The sequence below is a fragment of the Prorops nasuta genome, unplaced genomic scaffold (assembly GCF_024137725.1).
Source record: "Prorops nasuta isolate Cenicafe-Biocafe unplaced genomic scaffold, Cenicafe_Pnas_1.2 PNAS00005, whole genome shotgun sequence".
Taxonomy (NCBI): domain Eukaryota; kingdom Metazoa; phylum Arthropoda; class Insecta; order Hymenoptera; family Bethylidae; genus Prorops; species Prorops nasuta.
Genome location: NW_027116802.1, coordinates 4,457,295 through 4,477,055, shown reverse-complemented (window position 1 = coordinate 4,477,055; position 19,761 = coordinate 4,457,295). Strand labels below are relative to the sequence as shown.

General features: G+C 41.2%; 3 protein-coding genes across 8 annotated transcripts; 1 reads left to right on the top strand and 2 right to left on the bottom strand.

The window, feature by feature from the left end:
- Window positions 1-210: 210 nt before the first annotated feature.
- Window positions 211-2,457, bottom strand: LOC136773486 (alpha-tocopherol transfer protein-like). Its single transcript, XM_066727200.1, has 6 exons — window positions 1,830-2,457; window positions 1,418-1,761; window positions 1,064-1,336; window positions 631-994; window positions 454-559; window positions 211-388 (listed from the first exon to the last, which is right to left on the bottom strand). Exons 3-6 carry the CDS (start codon window positions 1,333-1,335, stop codon window positions 285-287), a joined length of 846 nt encoding a protein of 281 aa, XP_066583297.1. The 5' UTR covers window position 1,336; window positions 1,418-1,761; window positions 1,830-2,457; the 3' UTR covers window positions 211-284.
- A 516-nt stretch (window positions 2,458-2,973) lies between these two features.
- On the top strand, window positions 2,974-17,737 carry Rbp (RIM-binding protein). Of its 6 annotated transcripts, none has more exons than XM_066727192.1 (15): window positions 2,974-3,686; window positions 4,850-4,984; window positions 5,059-5,553; window positions 5,626-6,105; window positions 6,190-6,499; window positions 6,584-7,176; window positions 7,306-7,432; window positions 7,896-8,080; window positions 8,199-8,603; window positions 8,743-9,253; window positions 9,327-9,775; window positions 9,932-10,165; window positions 10,259-10,517; window positions 12,002-12,240; window positions 13,555-17,737. In XM_066727192.1, the coding sequence occupies exons 2-15, from the start codon at window positions 4,952-4,954 to the stop codon at window positions 14,035-14,037; spliced, it is 4,803 nt and encodes a 1,600-aa protein (XP_066583289.1). In that variant the 5' UTR covers window positions 2,974-3,686; window positions 4,850-4,951; the 3' UTR covers window positions 14,038-17,737. The 6 variants fall into 6 exon arrangements, with proteins under 6 accessions (XP_066583289.1, XP_066583286.1, XP_066583288.1 ...); XM_066727189.1 differs by having other exon boundaries at window positions 4,839-4,984; XM_066727191.1 differs by lacking the exon at window positions 2,974-3,686 and having other exon boundaries at window positions 4,220-4,984; window positions 9,327-9,485; window positions 9,558-9,775.
- Window positions 17,728-19,563, bottom strand: LOC136773485 (uncharacterized). The gene is made up of 5 exons (XM_066727199.1): window positions 19,194-19,563; window positions 18,798-19,101; window positions 18,542-18,703; window positions 18,057-18,462; window positions 17,728-17,979 (listed from the first exon to the last, which is right to left on the bottom strand). The coding sequence occupies exons 1-5, from the start codon at window positions 19,307-19,309 to the stop codon at window positions 17,879-17,881; spliced, it is 1,089 nt and encodes a 362-aa protein (XP_066583296.1). The 5' UTR covers window positions 19,310-19,563; the 3' UTR covers window positions 17,728-17,878.
- Window positions 19,564-19,761: the final 198 nt, after the last annotated feature.

The following is a 19,761-nucleotide window of genomic DNA, read 5'->3' as shown; positions in this document are numbered from 1 at the left end:
CATGACACCACCTTACCACCACAATGCTGGCTACACCACACTATGACAGTCCATCTAGTCCGCACCACGAAACTGCTCAGCAAATACGAAGTTTAAAAGCTGCCACGAGGGGCAAGGAGCAAGGCCCGAGGAGATACTACCCGATACCTGCCAGACAAATAACTGCACTATCATATACAGGTCAATGGTAATAAAGAAAAGCTGCATGAATCAGAATTGTCTTATTTTATTTGCAAATTGTAATATAATATTTTATTTGTAGATCAGTCATCTGGTACCGAACTTCATGAAGAATTGGATACTTTGGACGTATTTGAAAAATTTCTGTAAAGGTTTTCCTCCTCGATGAAATAGTCCCTTAATTCGTCCAGTTTTTTACAGTGTTGATCTGTAAAGGAATAAGCATTGAATGTATATATGCATAAGGAAGTACAGGTTACTACAGACTATTACCATGAAGACTTTCCAAGCTCTCTAAATCTCCGCCGAAATCTTTTGGAAGGCACTTTTGAGGAATATGCTCGTACACGTCTGATACATCTCCAGTGTAGAGATGGAGCTGTTGGGAAAGAAGCGGGACGCATGAATTAATTGATAAACGAAAAAGCGACGTAGAGGAGTAATAATTACCATATCAAATAATTCTTTCATCATGAACGGTCTGATGAGCGAAAGGATTTTGTCCATGAACCAAACTGCGTTTAGAACATGAATGCTTTTCAGTCTGACTGGCATGCCTTCCTGAAGATATTCGAAGAATCGTCTGATACTGCCAATTGATAATCGTGTCAAATGGCCCAGTCTAACGCCACGCATGTCAAAGAGAAATATGTGTCCAGGACAACAACCATTTTCGTACAAACTAGCATCCACTGTCATTAGGAGTAACTTTATACCATCGTTGAACATGTACTCGCTTGGTCTAGTGTCGGCCAATCGATGAAAAATTATTCTATTACCGTGAGGATCCGGTACAGGTAGTGTCATGAACTGCCTACGATAATTCCTTTTCGTGAGAACATTGAAATAAAATGAGCGATTTAGAGCGACCGATAATACTCACAGTGCTTTGAGCGAATGTTGTAAATAATCGAGCGTTGGATCTCGTTTTGCGAAGAATTCGGGTATAGTGGATCTCATTCTGTAATACACTTCCATACAATTTATAGTTTTACTTTTATCGAAATAGCAGCTATGCGAAAAGAGCGCCAATTGTTCTTGCGGTATTTCAGGCAAACCATGTTCATTTGCCCAATCTTGCAACTCCTCCAGAATTTCGTCCTTTATATCCTCGTAGTTCTTCATCGAGTCTTCTATCGAATGTCCCAGCTTCATGCTAAATATAATACTTATTATAATTATTCCAGAATCGTTTATGTATAATAATGCGTATTTCATAATATGTAATTGTAATTACCTTATTGTCAAAATAGAGCTTTTTCCCAACGAATGATATATGCGTGGTAGACCAGAACGTTTAGCTTGCAGTAAGTCACAAAATCCACCAGTGAACTGCGTCTGTAATGCTGTTGCGCATGATATTCCAGATATTTTATAGCCACTGGCGTTATAAAAGAGCTTTGTTTTTCAATACCGAACGATAGCTCGCAATGAATATATTTGCCTTAATTGGATTGGATTAATGACAATGGAGGAAAAATCAAGATCTCTTATGAATAAGCGAGCTAATTAAAGCGCACCGAATACAATTGACAGAATAAAAGTTTTTAGTTCGAGAGGGAATCAGCGACAAGTTTTTCACTGGAATTTATGAAAAACGATATTAACGATAATAACGATAAATGCGTATCTAATGAGATTGAGCAAACCTGCTGTCGATCCACCTGGGGCCAATGCGCACCTAACACTGATCCGCTGGTTAGAAAGTATCCTTCAATGCGATATTATCAACGGCTCTCTTCTTCTCCAATCCCCGCTAGAAGAGACGGCAGTTTATTAGCTCTTTAACCGTACATCATTAAGAGAGAGAGAGAGAGAGTCTTTTCAAGCTCCTCCCATAAGTACAATTTAGTATATAGTCATGTATATGCATAGAATTATTTATTTTGTGCGATTATAGCGTGTACGCGCGTTTCGTCGTTTTGTCTTTCGCGAGAGAAAGCTTCTTACGCGCTATCGGCTGCTATGCGTTCAACGGGTTCTCCATGTTATGTTGTGAAGCGCTCTGATCTGGTAGGGAAACCGGTTGTATACCTTACTCTTTCTCGACCATTATATAATTTTGAAATCGGCCATTTTTACCCACTACTCGAGTATACATAACAAACTTCAATTGTAAAAAACGTAAAAGAGAAAGCATCGCTTAATTTTACCTGAACGGATAATAATGAGAGGGGAAAAGTGTTTATTAAATGCATTGTGTTCGTAAAAATAAAATAGACGAAGGAAACGCAAATATGAACGAAAGCCGCACAATGCGAAGTTTATGGGCTGGCTGCTGCTGCCGCTCTGCAGTTTGTAGACGTCGTGTCGTTGTACGTCGTACGTTCATTGATAAGCGTGTATAGCATTTTATGTCCGAGACTGATGACGTCACCGAAACATCCACACGCCTGCGTTTCTCAGCACTTCCGCTCCCCTCGAATACCTCTGCGCCTGCGCGAAATTCTCAGCGAGCTTTCTTTTAAATTTTCTTGCGTATCTTCTGCTCGTCCGTTACGTAAAGTAGCTATATATGTAAAGAGAGCTTTAATCATACTGGTATTGCCGTCAAGAAACAAATCATTCTCAAGCTGTAAAAATTGTATATCAATGCTCGAATTGCTTAAATATATGTATTGAAAGTTGTATGCTGTCAGAGAAATGTCGAATGAACGAAAGGAAAATGTTTGCGATGTATCGATTGGTCTTTCGCGAAGGAAGCACTCTTGTTAGAAAGCGAATGCGACGAGCAAGTGGCGGAAGGCCGTAGTAGCGGTAGTGACGATGACGATGACGGTGAAGGTGACGGAGTTGGAGAGTTCGGAGCTGGAACTGTCGGAGTTACGGGTCAGCACCGTACGTCGGTTATTTTAGAAGGCTGTAAATAGATGTTGAGCGATAAGATTGTAAGAAGGGGTAAAAGAGCGATGAGCGATGATAAGAGATAGGCTGGTTGTAAAGCGTCGGTGGACGGTGGCAGTAGCGAGCGATAGCTAAGCCCCTTAGACGCTCCTCCCAGTCCCGAGTGAGCCCGAGTGCTTTTCTTAGCAGAGCAGAGTCAGTAGTAGCGAGAGCGAGACTAGAGAGCGACGACAGTGGTGGAAGGGCGAAACTAGTGTGTGGTGGTGGGGCACTATAGAGAGACTATCCACATCCCTTTCCCCTTTTAAAGCTAGCAACCACCCTACTTTCAACTCTGTCGGTTGTCCTCTGTCTCTACCTCTGGCTTAGCCTGCCTTTCTGCCTGCCCGTTGCCTGCCTGCCAATCTGCTGCCTTTTTGCTGCTGCTGCTGCTGCTACTTTAACAGCCTATCGCCGTCATCTCTCCAACACAGTCAAACTACCTCATCCACCGATATTCAGCCAACTGGTTGACCGACCGACTGACTCACTAGGACGGCAAGCACAACCTGTTCTACTGCGGGATGACGGCCGAGTGAAAAACTCGCGCATTCGAACCTCCAAGGAAGTTTTCTTCAGCATCAGCAGCCCTGGCCTGCCACAATCCCTTCGACTCGGTCATCGTAAGTGTCTTCGTGTCGTCTTTTCCTGCGAAGAAACTTCGGTAGTGCTACAATTTCCTCGATTTTTTTCCAACGAGGAAAATTTAACACGCTCAAGATGTGTGTGTGTGTGTGTGTGTGTGTGTAGAGGGGAGAGAATAAAACGATTTAGAGTGTATCTATAAATTATAGTGAGTGAATTGTTGTTATAAATGGAAAAAGAGAGCTTTCCTATGTGCGTATGTGTGTGTATGTGAGTGGGTATTCTGGATGAGGTTGCAGTGAATAAAGGGTAGAGGGAGGGGTTGTACTATACGTCGACGTGACGTATGCATCAGTCAATACTGTATTAAAGTGGATAATAATCTTTAGTTTTAGTCGTCTCACAGGGAAAAATGTTAAAATGATCAGCGACTGAGAGAAAGAACGAGACAGGGAAAGAGAGACAGGGAAAGAGAGAAAGAGAGAGAGAGAGAGAGAGAAAGAGAGAAAGAGAGAGAGAGAGAGAGAGAGAGAGAGAGAGAGAGAGAGAGAGAGAGAGAGAAAGTAGAACGCGTGCGATCCCATTGTTACTGTTAGATATTTATTCGAAGATTCTGCTATGATTAGGTCTCGCTAGTGATATGCCAATGGCAAGTCACAGTAGTGCTAGAGTATTGTAGGGACGACGTGCGCGGATCGCTCTCTTTGGCCAGTATATCGCCGTCCGTTTTCACTGTGTATGTATACTACGTATCCTTTGGTAGTAAGAATGAGATCAATAAGCAGTGCCGTGCCACTCGAGCCGTTCTCCCGGTCAATAGGGACTTTTTGTAAACTTGGTCCTTCCTACGTTCGGCCGATTAGATTTTTTAAAGTCGCTCTGCGAGTGCCACCCTCGGCCATTCAAGCTTCCTTCACGCGTATCTCCTTCTCTTAGATCGCGTCCATCGATTTTCTCTTTCTTCGCGCTCTCCACGAAACTCGTACGTGTACGTCTATGCGCGTTTGCGCGCACTCTTAATTCTTCGAAAAAGTTTATGAGCAACCTTGTCAATCCCAGGTGGGAAGGTAGTTGGTAAATCTGGCGTGTGTGCATGTGCGTGTAAGAGGAAGAGTGAGAGAGAGGGAGAGAGAGTGGTAGATCGATAAACCAAGCGTGATAACGATAGAGGAGGGTCTCAGAGAGTTTAGGGATGTTGCAGTGCTGTGGTGCTGGAGGTGGCGCTTCCACGGCCCCTCAGGCTCTGCAGCTGCAGGCCCTCGGATCTGCTGTCGGGGCTACCACCTCCGTTAGAAGCACCATCATGCAGGACCCTTTCATCGAATCCATTCTGGAGGTAAGAAGGCTCCAAGGATTTTCCCTCGTTCGTCCCATCGATATGTCCTTCGTTAAATCTATCGGTAATTGCAGAAAATGCGCGAGACGGAAAGCTGCCGCGCAGAGCTGGAGCGACAGCATGCGGAGGCACAAAATCAGCTGCGGGAAAAGGTAGCGGGTAGATACCAAGGGCCGGAATCGATAGAAGCCCTTCAGTCGAAGATACGGGAACTCGAGAAGAAGAAGGAGCTACAGGTTGTGAAATACGAGGAGCTTCAATTGGAATTGACGAGCCTCAGTCGATCGCGTAGCAGAGGACCTCCTGGTCACGTATCTTCCTCTGCATTGTCAACTTCAACGTGGCCGCCGGCCGGCTCCGATATAGATAGAATAATTGCCAAGATCGAGCAGGAAAATAGGTACCAGGAGCTTGATCATTCGAGAGCAACGGGTATAACCACGCAGCAGCCCTCTGCCACTCAGGGCATTTTACGCTCTAGCTCGGATAATCTTCCAAATCTTATGCAACATCAACATCCTCCTCATCCGCATGCCTTGAATCTTGGTATACCCACGCAAATCGGTCACGTATGTTTCTTTTTATGTTTCGCTAAATGTTGTCTATTAAGATTGATGTTTCATACGTGATTCCTCAAATAGTACGTAGGATCGCCAATGCCAGGTACACCGATGATGTCAGGCTGCCCAGCGATAACCCCAAACGGGCCTCCGTATCATTACAGCGAGCCCATTCCACCAGCTCCATCCTTGTCATCTAGTCAGTCTCAGCCAGCCTTTCAACAAAAGTTATCGCAGTACCAACAGCACCAGCAGCACCAACATCAGCAGCATTCCGACCTGTCTGCTTCCCATTCGCAAAGTGCTCTGCCGTCTCAGCAGAAGCAGCAACAAGCGCACACTCACTTCACTAGTAATCAGTATCAAGAGAGCTATCCTCACACACAAACCTATCAGCAGCCACTTCAGCAGCAACCGCCACAATCGCAACAACAAACCGCCACGCATCCATCCTCATCATCGTACCTTTCTTCGGTCAATCAGAACGTTATTAGCACGCATTACGCGCAATCTGCTCAAACCGGCCAAAATTATCAATTGAACGGCACGCAATCGGCTAAGGTAATCCGCTCTCATAGGTAGTTTGTAAATTGTATGCTTAGCAGGATTACGAGCAATTGTAAATTAACTTGGGAAATTTTTCAGGCATCGACATATCCAAACCTGCCAATTACTTCGCATCCAAACGGGACGTACAGCTCTGGAGCAACGTCAAATTTTACCAGTCAACTAGGGCATCATCATAATTATACAGTTTCCCAAACAAATATGCCAGCTACGACCCTGTCCTCGCTACCATCTTACTCAACGTCTCCTTATCATTCGTTGGGACCGCTGACCAGTGTTCCCCAATCCGTTCTTCCTTTGTCCAGTGCCCCGAGCACTTTCTCCACCAGTGGATCAACTTATTCCTCTACAGTTGGTAGCAATTATGGCACGTCCGGTGTCAATACAGGTAAGAAGAAATATAAGCAATTCGTGAACACAGTTATGATATAGTATACGTGTAAATTTAATATAGTTATTCCAATGCAAACAGGCACAGCTTCCGGTGGTTTGTTGCAAACCATAGGAGATCCTCTACAGGCAATGCAGCAACAATATTCCGCCCAATCCCAGGCGAACCAGCTTCAGCAACAGGCAATCATTCAACAAATTCAGCAAAGTTTAAGGGCTAGTTCACCGACTGTCCCTGGCACGACGACCGGTCACCACTTTCTTGGTCCACGACAAATGCCAAAAATCCCAACTAGTATACTTACCAATCCATTAGACAGGCTCGCCAATGAAAACATCGTGTCGGAGGGTCAGGTTGACATGTTGGATGTACCTGGAAAGGGCAGATGCTACGTGTATATCGCGAGATTCACCTACGAGCCCTTTCAGCATTCTCCGAACGAGAATCCAGAAGCTGAGTTGCCTGTTCAAGGTGGAGACTACCTACTTGTGTGGGGTCAGCCGGATGAGGACAATTTCCTTGACGCGGAGACTCTAGACGGTAGGAGAGGCTTGGTACCCGCTAATTTTGTTCAGAAATTGGTTGGTGATGATTTGCTCGAGTTCCATCAAGCCGTCCTTGGCCTCAAAGACGTCGATGATTCAGCTTCAACGAATATCCCTCAAGTGAGCAATGTGAGACCCACATAGTAACGAACGGTGTTGCATATTTATTCTGACCAATGTCCATTGCTTGTATAATAATATAATCTCTACACTATTACAATCGGTCACGTGTATTAATCGAATTACATTTTTCGACAGTGTTATCTGCAAGACATTGACCTGGAGCTTGCAGCATTGGAAGAAGGAAATCGAAATCGTCAGGCGGAATTATCTGCTTATGCCGAGCTGGATAATATTGCGGAAGAGGACGAACAGGAACCTCCAGGTTGGTGCAGGAAGCTTACTGTACACGAGGCATGATCCGTACAAAAGTAGAAACTATTCGGTCGGTCTTAAGCCTCCGGCTGGCGCTAGTCTGCCCGCCTGAAACCATTTACCGAGCCGCGGCAGTCGACGCGCACGCAGCTTTCAAGTTTTATATCAATATTTTTATAAATCTCCGTTAAATGTACCAAACGAAAGGATTTTAAAGTTTAGTCAAATAGTTGCTCGAAGCAATAGTGCATGCTGCTATTATTGAACGACTGATACAGGTAACACTCCATATTTAGAAAATAAAATAGTAAGTGTCACCGAACGAGCGAGGACAGCGTTTGAATCTTGCACTGTGTTAAGTATTGGCTGGACTTTAGGCTCGTCTAGAGAGATAGATAGTGAAATTTTTTAGCTACAGCTAGGCTTGTCTTGTCTTTTTCCACCTGAAGAAGTCTACCTGTTTTCGGACCTAGTTCCGGCGCCGCAGCACCTCACTCTCGAGCGACAGCTGAACAAAAGCGTCCTGATTGGCTGGACAGCACCGGAAAACCCGCAGCAGCTAGAATCCTACCATGTCTACGTGGATGGCGTGCTGAAAGTCACCGTGAAAGCCACGGAGAGGACCAGGGCTCTAGTCGAGGGAGTTGACTCCACAAGGGTTCGTTCTCTCAGATTCTTATAATTTATTCATGGGTGCTTGTATGCGTGTGCATGGTGAGAGTATCAGAGTGCGCGTGTGTGTCTTTTTAACGAGCTTTTTATCGACAACGTTGCAGCAACATCGAATAAGCGTTCGCTCCGTTACACATTCGCGGAGAACGTCGCGTGACGCAGCATGTACAATGGTAATTGGTAAAGATGTAGCTCTGGGTCCGACTGCGGTGAAAGCGTCAAATGTTACCGCGACGAGCGCCGTGATATCATGGCTCCCGAGCAACAGCAATCATCAGCATATCGTCTGTGTGAACAACGTAGAAGTGAGGACTGTTAAGCCAGGAGTGTACAGACACACGATCACCGGCCTCGCCCCATCGACGATTTATCGTGTCACCGTCAAAGCTAAGAATCTTAGGGCGACGCACTTTGAGGATCAAAATGCTCAATCAGCCAGTCATCTAGCTTGTCACGTCCATTTTAAAACATTACCGAAAGGATTGCCGGATCCTCCGGTCGATATCCAGGTAAAGAGGATCAAACGATTTCTCTCTCTCTCTCTCTCTCTCTCTCTCTCTCTCTCTCTCTATTGTTTTTTTTTTATGCAATTATAAATACATTTACTGTTTTGTTCAAGATAAATGAATTATTATTAAACGTTTTTAGGTGGAGGCTGGACCGCAGGACGGCACTTTGCTAGTGACCTGGCAGCCTGTTGCCCTAAACGGTTCGGCCGTCACCGGTTACGCGGTGTACGCCGATGGGAAAAAGGTGACCGACGTAGATAGTCCAACCGGCGATCATGCCTTGGTCGATATTCACAAGTTGATGGGCCTCAATCCTAAGCATATCACAGTGAGAACGAAGAGCAGGGAAAGTCAGTCTGGTGATAGTTGTGCGACTGCCATTCCCTGCAGCGTTTTGCGAGGTAGCGCGGCGGCTCACTTACACCACTCTACCTCCCATATGATCGATCAAACTCAGGATCAACATCCTATATCATTGGATGATCCTAATCGTCATCGTATTAGAAGCCAGAGGTATCCAGGTGCACCAGTACCAGCACACATGAGACGACACGGAACAAGGGTCGATGCTCACGGTCAAGTCATCATAGAGACTGACGAAAACCTTTCTGACAAGGAAATCTATCCTGGCCAAAGCATTTCTCAAATGGGTAAACTGGAACTTTCCTCTTTTTCTTTCCTACTTCCTCATTGCATTACTCGTTTTCTCATTTTCTTATTCAGGTATACCAGAAATAACCAAAGATTCTGCCAGCGAGGCTAACTATAGCGAGGAGGATGATCCAGCGAGAAGAGCTCGAGGACTTTCATCGCAGCAGCAGCAGCAGCACCATCCGATGCATCATCGTTATGGACAACAAATGGGGCAGCAGGGACCTCCTGGTACGCATAGACCTGCTAGAATGGCAGAACCTGGCGTTAGATCACAGCAAGATCCCTATTATGATCAAACAGCGGTCAATCAGAGGGTCAGAGGCCCTGCTGGCTATCGTGCTGGACGTATTAATCAAGCTCAGTCCGGAGCCTCTTCTCATCCACAAACTGGACCACAACAAGTCAATGAGAGAATACGATGGTTCATGGCTTTATTTGATTACGATCCAACAACCATGTCGCCAAATCCAAATGCCTGCGAGGAAGAGTTACCATTTTCCGAAGGCGATACTATAAAGGTCACTTACCCGATAAGTCCACTGCATAATTTTTACTCTCTCTCTCTCTCTCTCTCTCTAATTCATACAATGTCATACTATCTGTCTGTCTCGTAGTTTGTTTTCTTTGTTTAAGTTCTTCGTCCTTATTGTCTTCTGACTTTTTATTCAAATTAGGTGTACGGTGAAAAGGATGCTGATGGATTCTATTGGGGTGAATGTCACGGTAGAAGAGGATATGTACCGCACAATATGGTGAAAGAATTAAAGGATCAAAATCAGTGTGCTCAGGGACAGGCGGGCAGAGCTCCAAATGAAAGATGGGGTGACATTTATGCAAATATGCCAGTAAAGAAAATGGTGGCACTCTACGATTACGATCCTCGTGTTTTATCTCCTAACGTGGATGCTGTAAGATATTCAACGACTTTCTCTCAAGTTTCTTTTGGCGTAAATTAATGATCATAAAGCGAATAGTTTGTTCATGTTGCTTTTCGTTTGTAGCAAGTGGAGCTGACCTTCCGCACAGGTAATGAAATATATGTTTATGGTGAAATGGACGACGATGGATTTTACATGGGCGAGTTAAATGGTGTCCGTGGTTTGGTGCCGAGTAATTACTTGACGCTCGCACCTGGTCAAAGTCAGAATCAACCGTCTCAAAGTGGCAGGAGAGCACCGGGTCAGAGTCAAGGACCTGGTGCTCGAGGTCCTCCTCCTCCACCGAGAGAACCACCGCCACCTGGACATCGTCGTGGCAAAGGTACAAAAATTTGCGAACTATTTGTGTTCGCTCAATACTCATCTAATCACCTTTTCAAGCCAGAAATTCTATTTGGGCTTTACCACTTCTGTTTGGTTGTTATTTGTTATCACGCGAAGACCAATCTAGTATCAAAAATGTATTTCATTCTGGCTTGAGGGAAAAGACATACGCTCATAGTAGCTATAAATATCATCGTAAATATCCGTCTTTGTAAAAACATTGTGCAATACTGTTTCATTCTTAATTAAAATAAATGTCGATATTTGAGCTATATGAGCATCTATATTGACGTTAAACATTATAATCATAATGAAAAACGTTAGTATGGACAGATGTACAAACGGCAAAGCAACACAAGACACGAAACTCAATGTGCCAGACGACAGGCAGAAGGGTCACACATATCGATAAATAGTACTTATATTGCAACGTTCTGATAAAAGCTAATCAAGCGCACCACAAACTCATTGTGCTCTCTTGCTATTTAACATATTTTTACATTTAATGTGCTATTTTGAAAAGTCTAGATTTACTACTATGCCTAAGAGTGATAAAACAACAAAGATAATATCTAGCTGCACTTAATTAAGCATTTTTCATGACTTATGAACTAAATTTATTAATATTATATGGGACATTGCATAAAAAAATAATTTTTGAGTGTGTGTGTTTATGTGCGTGTGTGTCAGAACATTGGAGAACGTTTCAAAAACATGTGCAGTCATACAAACAGTGCTCTCGCTTTCTCTCTTTCTCCCTTTCTACTCTCTTACTATTAATGTGCATTAAAAAATAATTTAAATAGAGAGATAAAGAAAGAAAAGGGGGAAAATTAGAGTTAAACATACAATATTTAGATGCGAGTGGATGTGTGTCTGCAATAAAACACCTTACGCCGCTTTCAGTGTTTCTTCTCTTAAGTACATACGCATATGTATATTGATATATTATATACATATTTTTATATTTTTTCTCTTCGAGCATCTCCTAGTTCCTTCTTTTCTCTCTCTCTCTCTCTCTCTCTCTTGCTCTCTATCTATCCATCTATCTACTATAATACTACATATACGCATTATACATTCTATTAATTATACTACGTTGCTGTGATATAAAAGCGCGCGAACTCTCTACCTCGGCAGATCTGTTTTTCTGTGTGCCTGAACTGATCAATGGTCGTCGTGTCACATGATTGTCGTTCGTGTCGTGTTGTCATGCTGGCCATTTATATGAATTATCCACAAAGTCTTTTTTAATTTTATCGTTCCTTCTTTTAAAGAAAATTTAAGTTACTAAGAAAATTACGTAAACTCTCTGTTGGAAAGAAAATTGTAATAAAATGAAAGTCTCTCTTGCTTAACATCATCTTTAGGCTTTCGTTTCTCGATCGATGAATTTCATTTTTAATGGTTGAAAATTATTATTAATGGATCGAAAATGCGCCATCAATGACAACACGGTTCTGTTCTCTTCTCTGTTGCTAGATGCCTGCATTGTGCCTGTGTCTGTCCCTGTCTGTCACTTAGACTCTAGACAACAACAACAACAACAACAACTACCATCACTAATGAACAACCAACAAAATCTACAAAACAATCCACCGCATCTAGCGTACCAACAAGCGAATCACCACAGCTACACGACTGTAACCACATCTAATCAACATGGGCCTGGACGTCCAGGTCCCCACCAACAAACGCCACATCATCTTCAGCAGCAGCAGGTGAGTGCCCTCTCTAGCATATCCTGCCTGACATGAAATGCCGATTCTATCGACTCAAATCAACTCTCTACAGCCTCTTGTTTCATTTCAACAGTATCACCAATCGTCTCTCTTAAGAAATATTCTCATTTCTGAGCTGCCTTGAACTAAGATCGATTGTCTCTTCTGAAAAATTCTTTTTTGCATCAAATAGCAACCTTCGAGTTAACTCGAATAAACAGCATGTTGCTGCAACACAATGTTATACTGTGAACATATATATACATTGTACTATATAATATACATTTGCATTTTGCATATGTTCCCCCTGGTCCACTGTACAAGTACACTATATTATAAAAACCTAAAACTACCATGCTATATATTTAAGCTTAATTGGTGTATTGTTGTAGCACGAGATCACGGGCTTACACTGCATGCTTGATAAACAGACAATACTCTATAATAATAAGATTGCAAACATTGATAAATTGCCACAATTTCTCAATGCGATTCATATTTTAAGCATTTTCTCACTTTTCATTCATTATTGCTGCTTCGATAAACTCACGTGCTTTTCCATTCCTTTTCTCAGCTTCTGTCTACAGGGTGTCCGATAAAAGCACCGAACCTAAAAATCTGGTTGAAGAGGTAAATTTAATGAAAAAATACCTTGTACATTTTTTAGGTCTGATTCGTAATTAAAAAGTTATTAAGGATTCATAATTCTTTAGTTCAAGGATAATCAACGGTTTGTTTTAATGATACTTGGTCAAAATAGCAGAATCACAAGGTTGTTCGTTTAATAGAAAGACTCGAATCAAATAATTTTTACTCATTGATACATTTTTATATAAGTAGAACCTTATCATTTTATATATATATATATATATTTTTTTTTATATCCACTCCTTTACCAAATTTTCAATGGTAGAGCTACCCTTCAACCGGACATCCTATGTATATCTACCATATTATGCGTCTTGAAAGAAGCAAACAACTCGACTGAAAAAGTAATAAGAAACGGTGAAAAAGTATATTAATTAATAAGGAACAATAATATACATATTAATCACACTTGCTCACGCGTAGAGCTTAGTTTCACTACTTGGCGCAAGACTGGCGAATCTCCTGATAAAGAGGATAGAGATAGATTATAAGCAACAAAAAACAAGGGAAGATAATCTCTATTTTTTTTAATAGTTTATTTGACTAATGCAGCTTTACTTAGCGATAACAGCCCCGGATTGGAGTCACATTGTGGATACTGATAAAACATTTCTGATCATGTTTCACCGAATATTAATTTGTATTAATGAATCTACTATTTTTTAGGGGAGGGGGAGGGGAGGCGTGGGCAATCAGGGCGCTGGTAGTAACATGTTGGGAGGTCCTGGCCAGCAACAGCAACAGCAACTCTATCAAAATCCGCAGCAGAATCAACCCTACCAGCAGCAGCAGCAGCAGCAGCAGAATCAGCAAAATCAGATGTACCAGCAAGGCCAAGGTTTTGGTCCCCAAGGTCAGCAGTATCAACAGCAGCAGCAGCAGCAACAGCAGCAACAAAATCAAGCATTCGGCCAACAAAACCAGGGCCTTGGTGGTCCGAGCAGCAGTAAGCCGATGAGAGGAATTCCAGCGGTGATTCCCACGGCGCAAGTGAAGCAAGATGCGACGCAGCAACAGCAGCCTCAGCAAAGTACCGGTCTGAATTTAATGGGAAAATTCACGGAAATGGCTGGTGCCAGCGCCGGCGGAGATATCCTGTCAAAGGGAAAAGAGTTAATATTCATGAAATTCGGATTAGGCAGCAAGTGAGCAAGGGCCAACGCTTCGTTGTTCAATACCACGCTGAAAGTATCGTTGTTCGGCTACGCTTTCACATTACGCGCCTCTCGGAGCGCTGTAGCTGTAGCCTCAACCTCAAGCATCGGCAGCTCGAGTTTTCAAGCATCATCAGTATTAGAGGTTGCTTGCTCCTACGAAGAGCGCAAGAACCTTATTGGGGCTGCGTTAGTATTGCTAACCTTAATAATTATCGACAACGCTCATTAAATGAAAACTATCGAAATGCGTATGTATCTTAAAGGGAGAGCGAGCGAGAGAGAGAGAGAGAGAGAGAGAGAGAGAGAGAGAGAGAAGAGTGAAAGAGAGAAAAAGAGAGCTTATTGTGGCATCCTATCATTCTCTTCTACATTTAAGGAAATTTAATTTGTTTCAACAAGTAGTGTCAAAAAGACTGCAAATTTGAATTCAAGTGTATTTAATAATTCGGTTGATTTCACTTGCTCGAATCTACTTTATCTTTTCTTCTAATCCCTTCTTCTACCCCTTCTCACTTCCCCTTTTCACGTTCTTCTTCATCTTTTTCGCAAGGCTTAATTTCATTATGACTATCTCTAGTACGATCAATTGGTACACGCTATTAAAGATTTTCTATGGGTATTACAATTACCTTGCACCTGTTGTACTTCACATTCTCGTCGATCAATATTTAATTTTATCAGAATAGCTCGGACAAATTAAAAGGATTAAGCTAATAGAGCTTTGGTTTAAAACAGCATGCGCTCCGTCATTATCGTTGTATTAACGTGTAAACTGAAAACTAAAACAAAAAAAAAGCTAAAAAACAAACAAAAACAAAAAAGGCCGACAGTGAAACACAGTGGGTGTGCCTTCTGACATCTCACCCTGATACAAATGATCATATCTCTAACCGATAATATTTTAATTTGTTGGTTTCATCGGGCTAACACGTATATGCGGGATGCATCTATAGAATAGATCTCTGTGTCGAGCAATGATGTGATGGCACGAGTGAATAAAATTGTGACGATTTTCTTCTTAACGCTTCTTTTTTGCTGAGATCTTGTAATCCTATTTTAACTTCCGTATCCGCTATATTCCATCGATCGGTATTGGCAAATTATACTCGAGAATATAATGATATATACAAAAACGCATAATTAATCACCTAGATCTGTACATTGTAATTAGACTTTAATGAAATCAGCGTAGAATATTATATTAAAGGGAAGTTGTCATTGATAGCGCATAACTACAATGCTATGTAATATTGATTGATTAATCGAATCGATTATAATATGCCAATATTTTGCGTCATTATACGGTCGCTCGAACTTGTAGATTAATATATGTATATATATATGTATAAATATACATACATACATATATATGGATATTTATACATATATATAATTCATTAGAATATACAATGAGCCAGCAAAGGAGCAGGTCTGTTTGTGCGTATCGAGAGAATTGTTGTTAAAAAATGAGGCTAATTGAATAATAAAGAGAGAGAGAGAGAGAGAGAGAGAAAGAGAGAAAATTGCGATTACGATGGTTAAACATGCATATGCATAATATAATGATGATATATATTATATTTAACTATTAAAAATGTTGTTACATCGCTACTTGTATCGTGTTTTGTACAAACTATCTTTAAATTAACTTATTTGCTTTCGCGAATAATACAGATTAGTACTTATAAATCATGAGAAAGATCCTAAGGAATTAGGTTACTGGCTGAACGAAACGGTGATTATCGGATCATTGTAAATCATAATCAACCTGTAATTATTATATCGAGCGTGACTAAATCACGCAACTTTATTGCAAGTTCGTGTTAAAAACTTGTACGATAAACTTTAGTTTTAAGAATGTTCGATTTCAAGCAGCTAATTCAGGTTTCGTTATTAAGAAATATGTGCTTGAGAGAGAAGAGTAATAAAAAGTGCGAATAGATCAATTATTAGTTTACGCAGCAAGCATAAGTTTAACATTTTCTCGATGATGATGATAATGGACCAAAACAAAATTTCTAACTGAGAAGCTCTCGAACAAGCCTGTAGGAACTGCTCGTATATATCAGTCGCGATAAATCCAGAGTCGATTTAAAAATTATTTGCACAATTATTATTATTCGTGTAAAATTTTCAAAATAGGCATTTTCTTTAGGTGGAATTAGAGTAGGTTATTCGTTTTTACTGTAAATTTATCTCTTCCCTTTACGTTTCTTGCTTTCTTACATATGGATATATAGTGTCAGTATCAAACCCTGTTGCGTTTTCTTTTCTTTGGGATTTCTCTCCTCTACTATCATGATTTTAGCTTAACCAGCAAAAGGCAAGACTGATTATAAAACAGAAAGGAACAAGGAGAAATAGGAAACATCTTTAGCGCTATCGACAATTAACGAGGCTTTTAACGGGGGGATGGCAGTCATTACACATCGCGCTTCTCAGATTGATAGTTCCGTCGTGTAATAATCGTCGTTATTCAGGATTCCTGAAAAGATTTTTTTCTATTAAATTGTATGTATATGTTATATTATATTATTGCCGATGATAAAAACTGTATACATTAAATAGACGTATCCAAATATTGTTTCTCTTTTTCATAACTGACATTCGAGTATGGATAGGTGCTCCGAGTATCTTTTCTTGATCAGTTTCTCTCCTGTAAACGGCATACGAGAGTTCTTGTTAACTTCCACACGATAGATTGATATATTATGTATATGCAAAGAAATCTCGAAACATTTCTTTCGTCACATATCGTTTTATTAAATCAGATGAAAAACATAGTTAAGATAAAGGTTTTTTTTGTTAATTTTAATAAACTAAACAAGCGTTTTTAAACTGATAGTAGCACGAAACACTGACTGATTACAGTGCAATCGTTTAGAGTTACGATTAAAATTTGACTATGAATTTATAAAGAGCTATTGTAAAAAGAAATATTAGAAGTCTATTGAGAAACGTCTTTCTCCCCTGGTCCTTAAATAATTAAATAATCCGTAAAGCGCAGAATAGCATTAATTTTAAGTTTATTGTGATTAATAATTATTAGAATACTAAATACTGATCTCTCAAATAAATGTTTCATCGCGAGGGAGAAGTAACTGTGCGAATAGGAGTAACGAGTGAGGCAAGTAGAGGGAGAAGAGGTGTGAATTAAAGTTCTAAATCGTCTTTCTCCCCTCCAGCAGCTTAAAAGAGGAAGGTTTTAGGAAAAAGACATGGCGTGGAAAGTCTATTTGAATTACACATTTAAAATGAAACCTTTAACGTAACAAGATGAGATCGCTCCGATTAAGCATGCTAAGACGCGATCGGCTATTATACATATATTTCGCATTGAACATTACGAATAAACAGTGCGTTTTATTTTCTTTCCTTACTTATCGTTTCAAGTTTGTTTTTTCAATCAATCGGTGCATCAAAGATAAATTCTTTGTTAGCCAAATCGAAATTAACGAGAAAATAAATAAGATCCGATTCCACCGGTTCAATTTGAAAAAAGAAACAGAGCCAAAGAAGCTTTTAAGCCAATCGGTGCACACGATTTTTACTTAAAACTTGGTTCATTTATTAAAGCGAATTGATGGAACCGGGCTTAAGCGGGCAAAATGCATAAAAAAGACAATTGATAAGAATAAAATGTTATTATTATAAACGATTAATTAATAAAGAATGAATCTTGTTTGTTGTTACTTGCGGCATACCTTGAAACATTTGGTCATCTACTACTTTATTCTTGTTTTATTATTACATGTCGAATACTTACAATCGAGACAAACATACATATATATACGGCTCGAAGGAAGAGAATTTTTATTAAAATTGTAAAATAGTTATGAGTCTTCCTCCCATACAGTCTCAGTGAGTATGGCAATGTTGTCTAAACCACGCATGGGTGCATATTCCAGAGTCCACATCAGATTTGTGAAGACCACTGCAAAAGAAAAATGATTTCTTGATGACGAGATTAACATACAAATTTCGGATGTTTCAATTTTCTTCAATTCTTACGCATTTCACCCTGATGCAGATCAGCGATGAGCTCTGGACAAGAGCTGTTGCACGGATTGATAGGAGTCAGTCTCAATTGTGTAGCTCCTCGCAACTGAGCCAGAGCAATCAGACCCGAATCCAGTTCTACTTTCTTGTAGCTGGGGCTATTATAATCCGAGGACATTAATACCCAGTTAAAGTGAGCTGGCGAGACGGTACTCGAGAGGAAATAAGGTCGCTGATAATACTTCCGTAGTACTTTTACAGCGTTGATATCGCAATTCTGCCAGTGCACAAACCATTTGCCGACCTCGGGTGAATGGACCCGACGAAGGAAGGCTGCTAAATCGGAGGAGCCTGTTCGCAAGTTAGATGTTAATGCGCAGGGCACAGTTTCCATCAGCCGCTCATTTTCCAGATATAACTACAATTGAACATTAAAAAGCTGTAATACAGTATGCTCCGAGGGTCGCAAGTTTTCCCTTGGAAGAACGATAGCATACATGAGTGATATTATCAAACCAGAAATAGTCGGTATTCATTACTGTCCATGAATCCATCGCATCAGTAATTATAGCCGGAGCATCCCTGCTCAAGTAATTATCTACCAAATTTCTGTAACGCACGTCTGACAGACGATCGATTGTCTCCAAAGCCTCGCATGTCTGTAATAAGATGAATGAAGTAAATTCATCATTCCTTTTATTGTTATTTTCTCCAGCATCGTTTGGAGAAGCAATGACGCGATAATCTACCAACCACGCAGTCCTCCTCAGTAATGGTGTAGTCATTGTAAAATGGATTATTGATCATACAATTCTCATAATAGAGCGGTTGCCAATTCCAGATTGGTAGGACTTTAATGAGTAGAAGTCGACTAAGCGCAGTAAAGTGTGTGCCGAAAAAATCAAGCTGAGCTGCCAAGCATGCCAATGTACCAATGACAATGAGCACCAAAGTAGCACGAAAAACAAGTTGAAGCCATGAGCGTCTCATCGCAGCTACCAAGGGCTGACAGATAATGTCCATTTCCTCCTTGTTAAATCCAGCTTGCTGACAATACCTATGAAGAGAACGAAAGAATTAAAATTCTTACTTTAATAAGATTTGCCTATCGAGAAGACATTCGTGCAGAAATTTTTCATGAAGAGTTACTTGTAAAAGGAGCTCAGCTCATCGTCGATTAGGCGTAATTTCTCAGAATGTGTCATTTCATGCTGTTCTTTCGCATAAGTTTTACGAGGCTGCTTAACGCACTTATTTCCAGACATTTTCACAGTTTTCGTTAATCTTTACAGCTCGGTTGTTAGTGGTATGGCTGACTGCTAATGGCTTGGCTCTGAAAGCCGAAAGGCGAATTGCGGATGCGCGGCAGCGTCCAGTATACACAACGTACTCGGCTTCAGCGCCTTCAGCAGTATTGAGTTTTGAGTATGCCTGTGCGCGGTGCGCCCCTCATGTGCTTTTGCGGATTGACTCAATGCCTCGTCTTCCTCGTCTTCCTCCCCCAAGCCTCGTTAGTCAGAGTCGGAGCAAGTTGACGCCGTTGCCGGTTGCCACCCCGGACAGCTGATTTCTTATTGACGCTAGAAGACAACGACAGACCGGTACCCTACTGCTACTCTGCTGAGTGCTGCTATAGTGTGCTAGTTGATATATACCAATACCACCAGATCACCATACCAATAACACTACCCATACTTAGCTGTCTCATATGTGTATG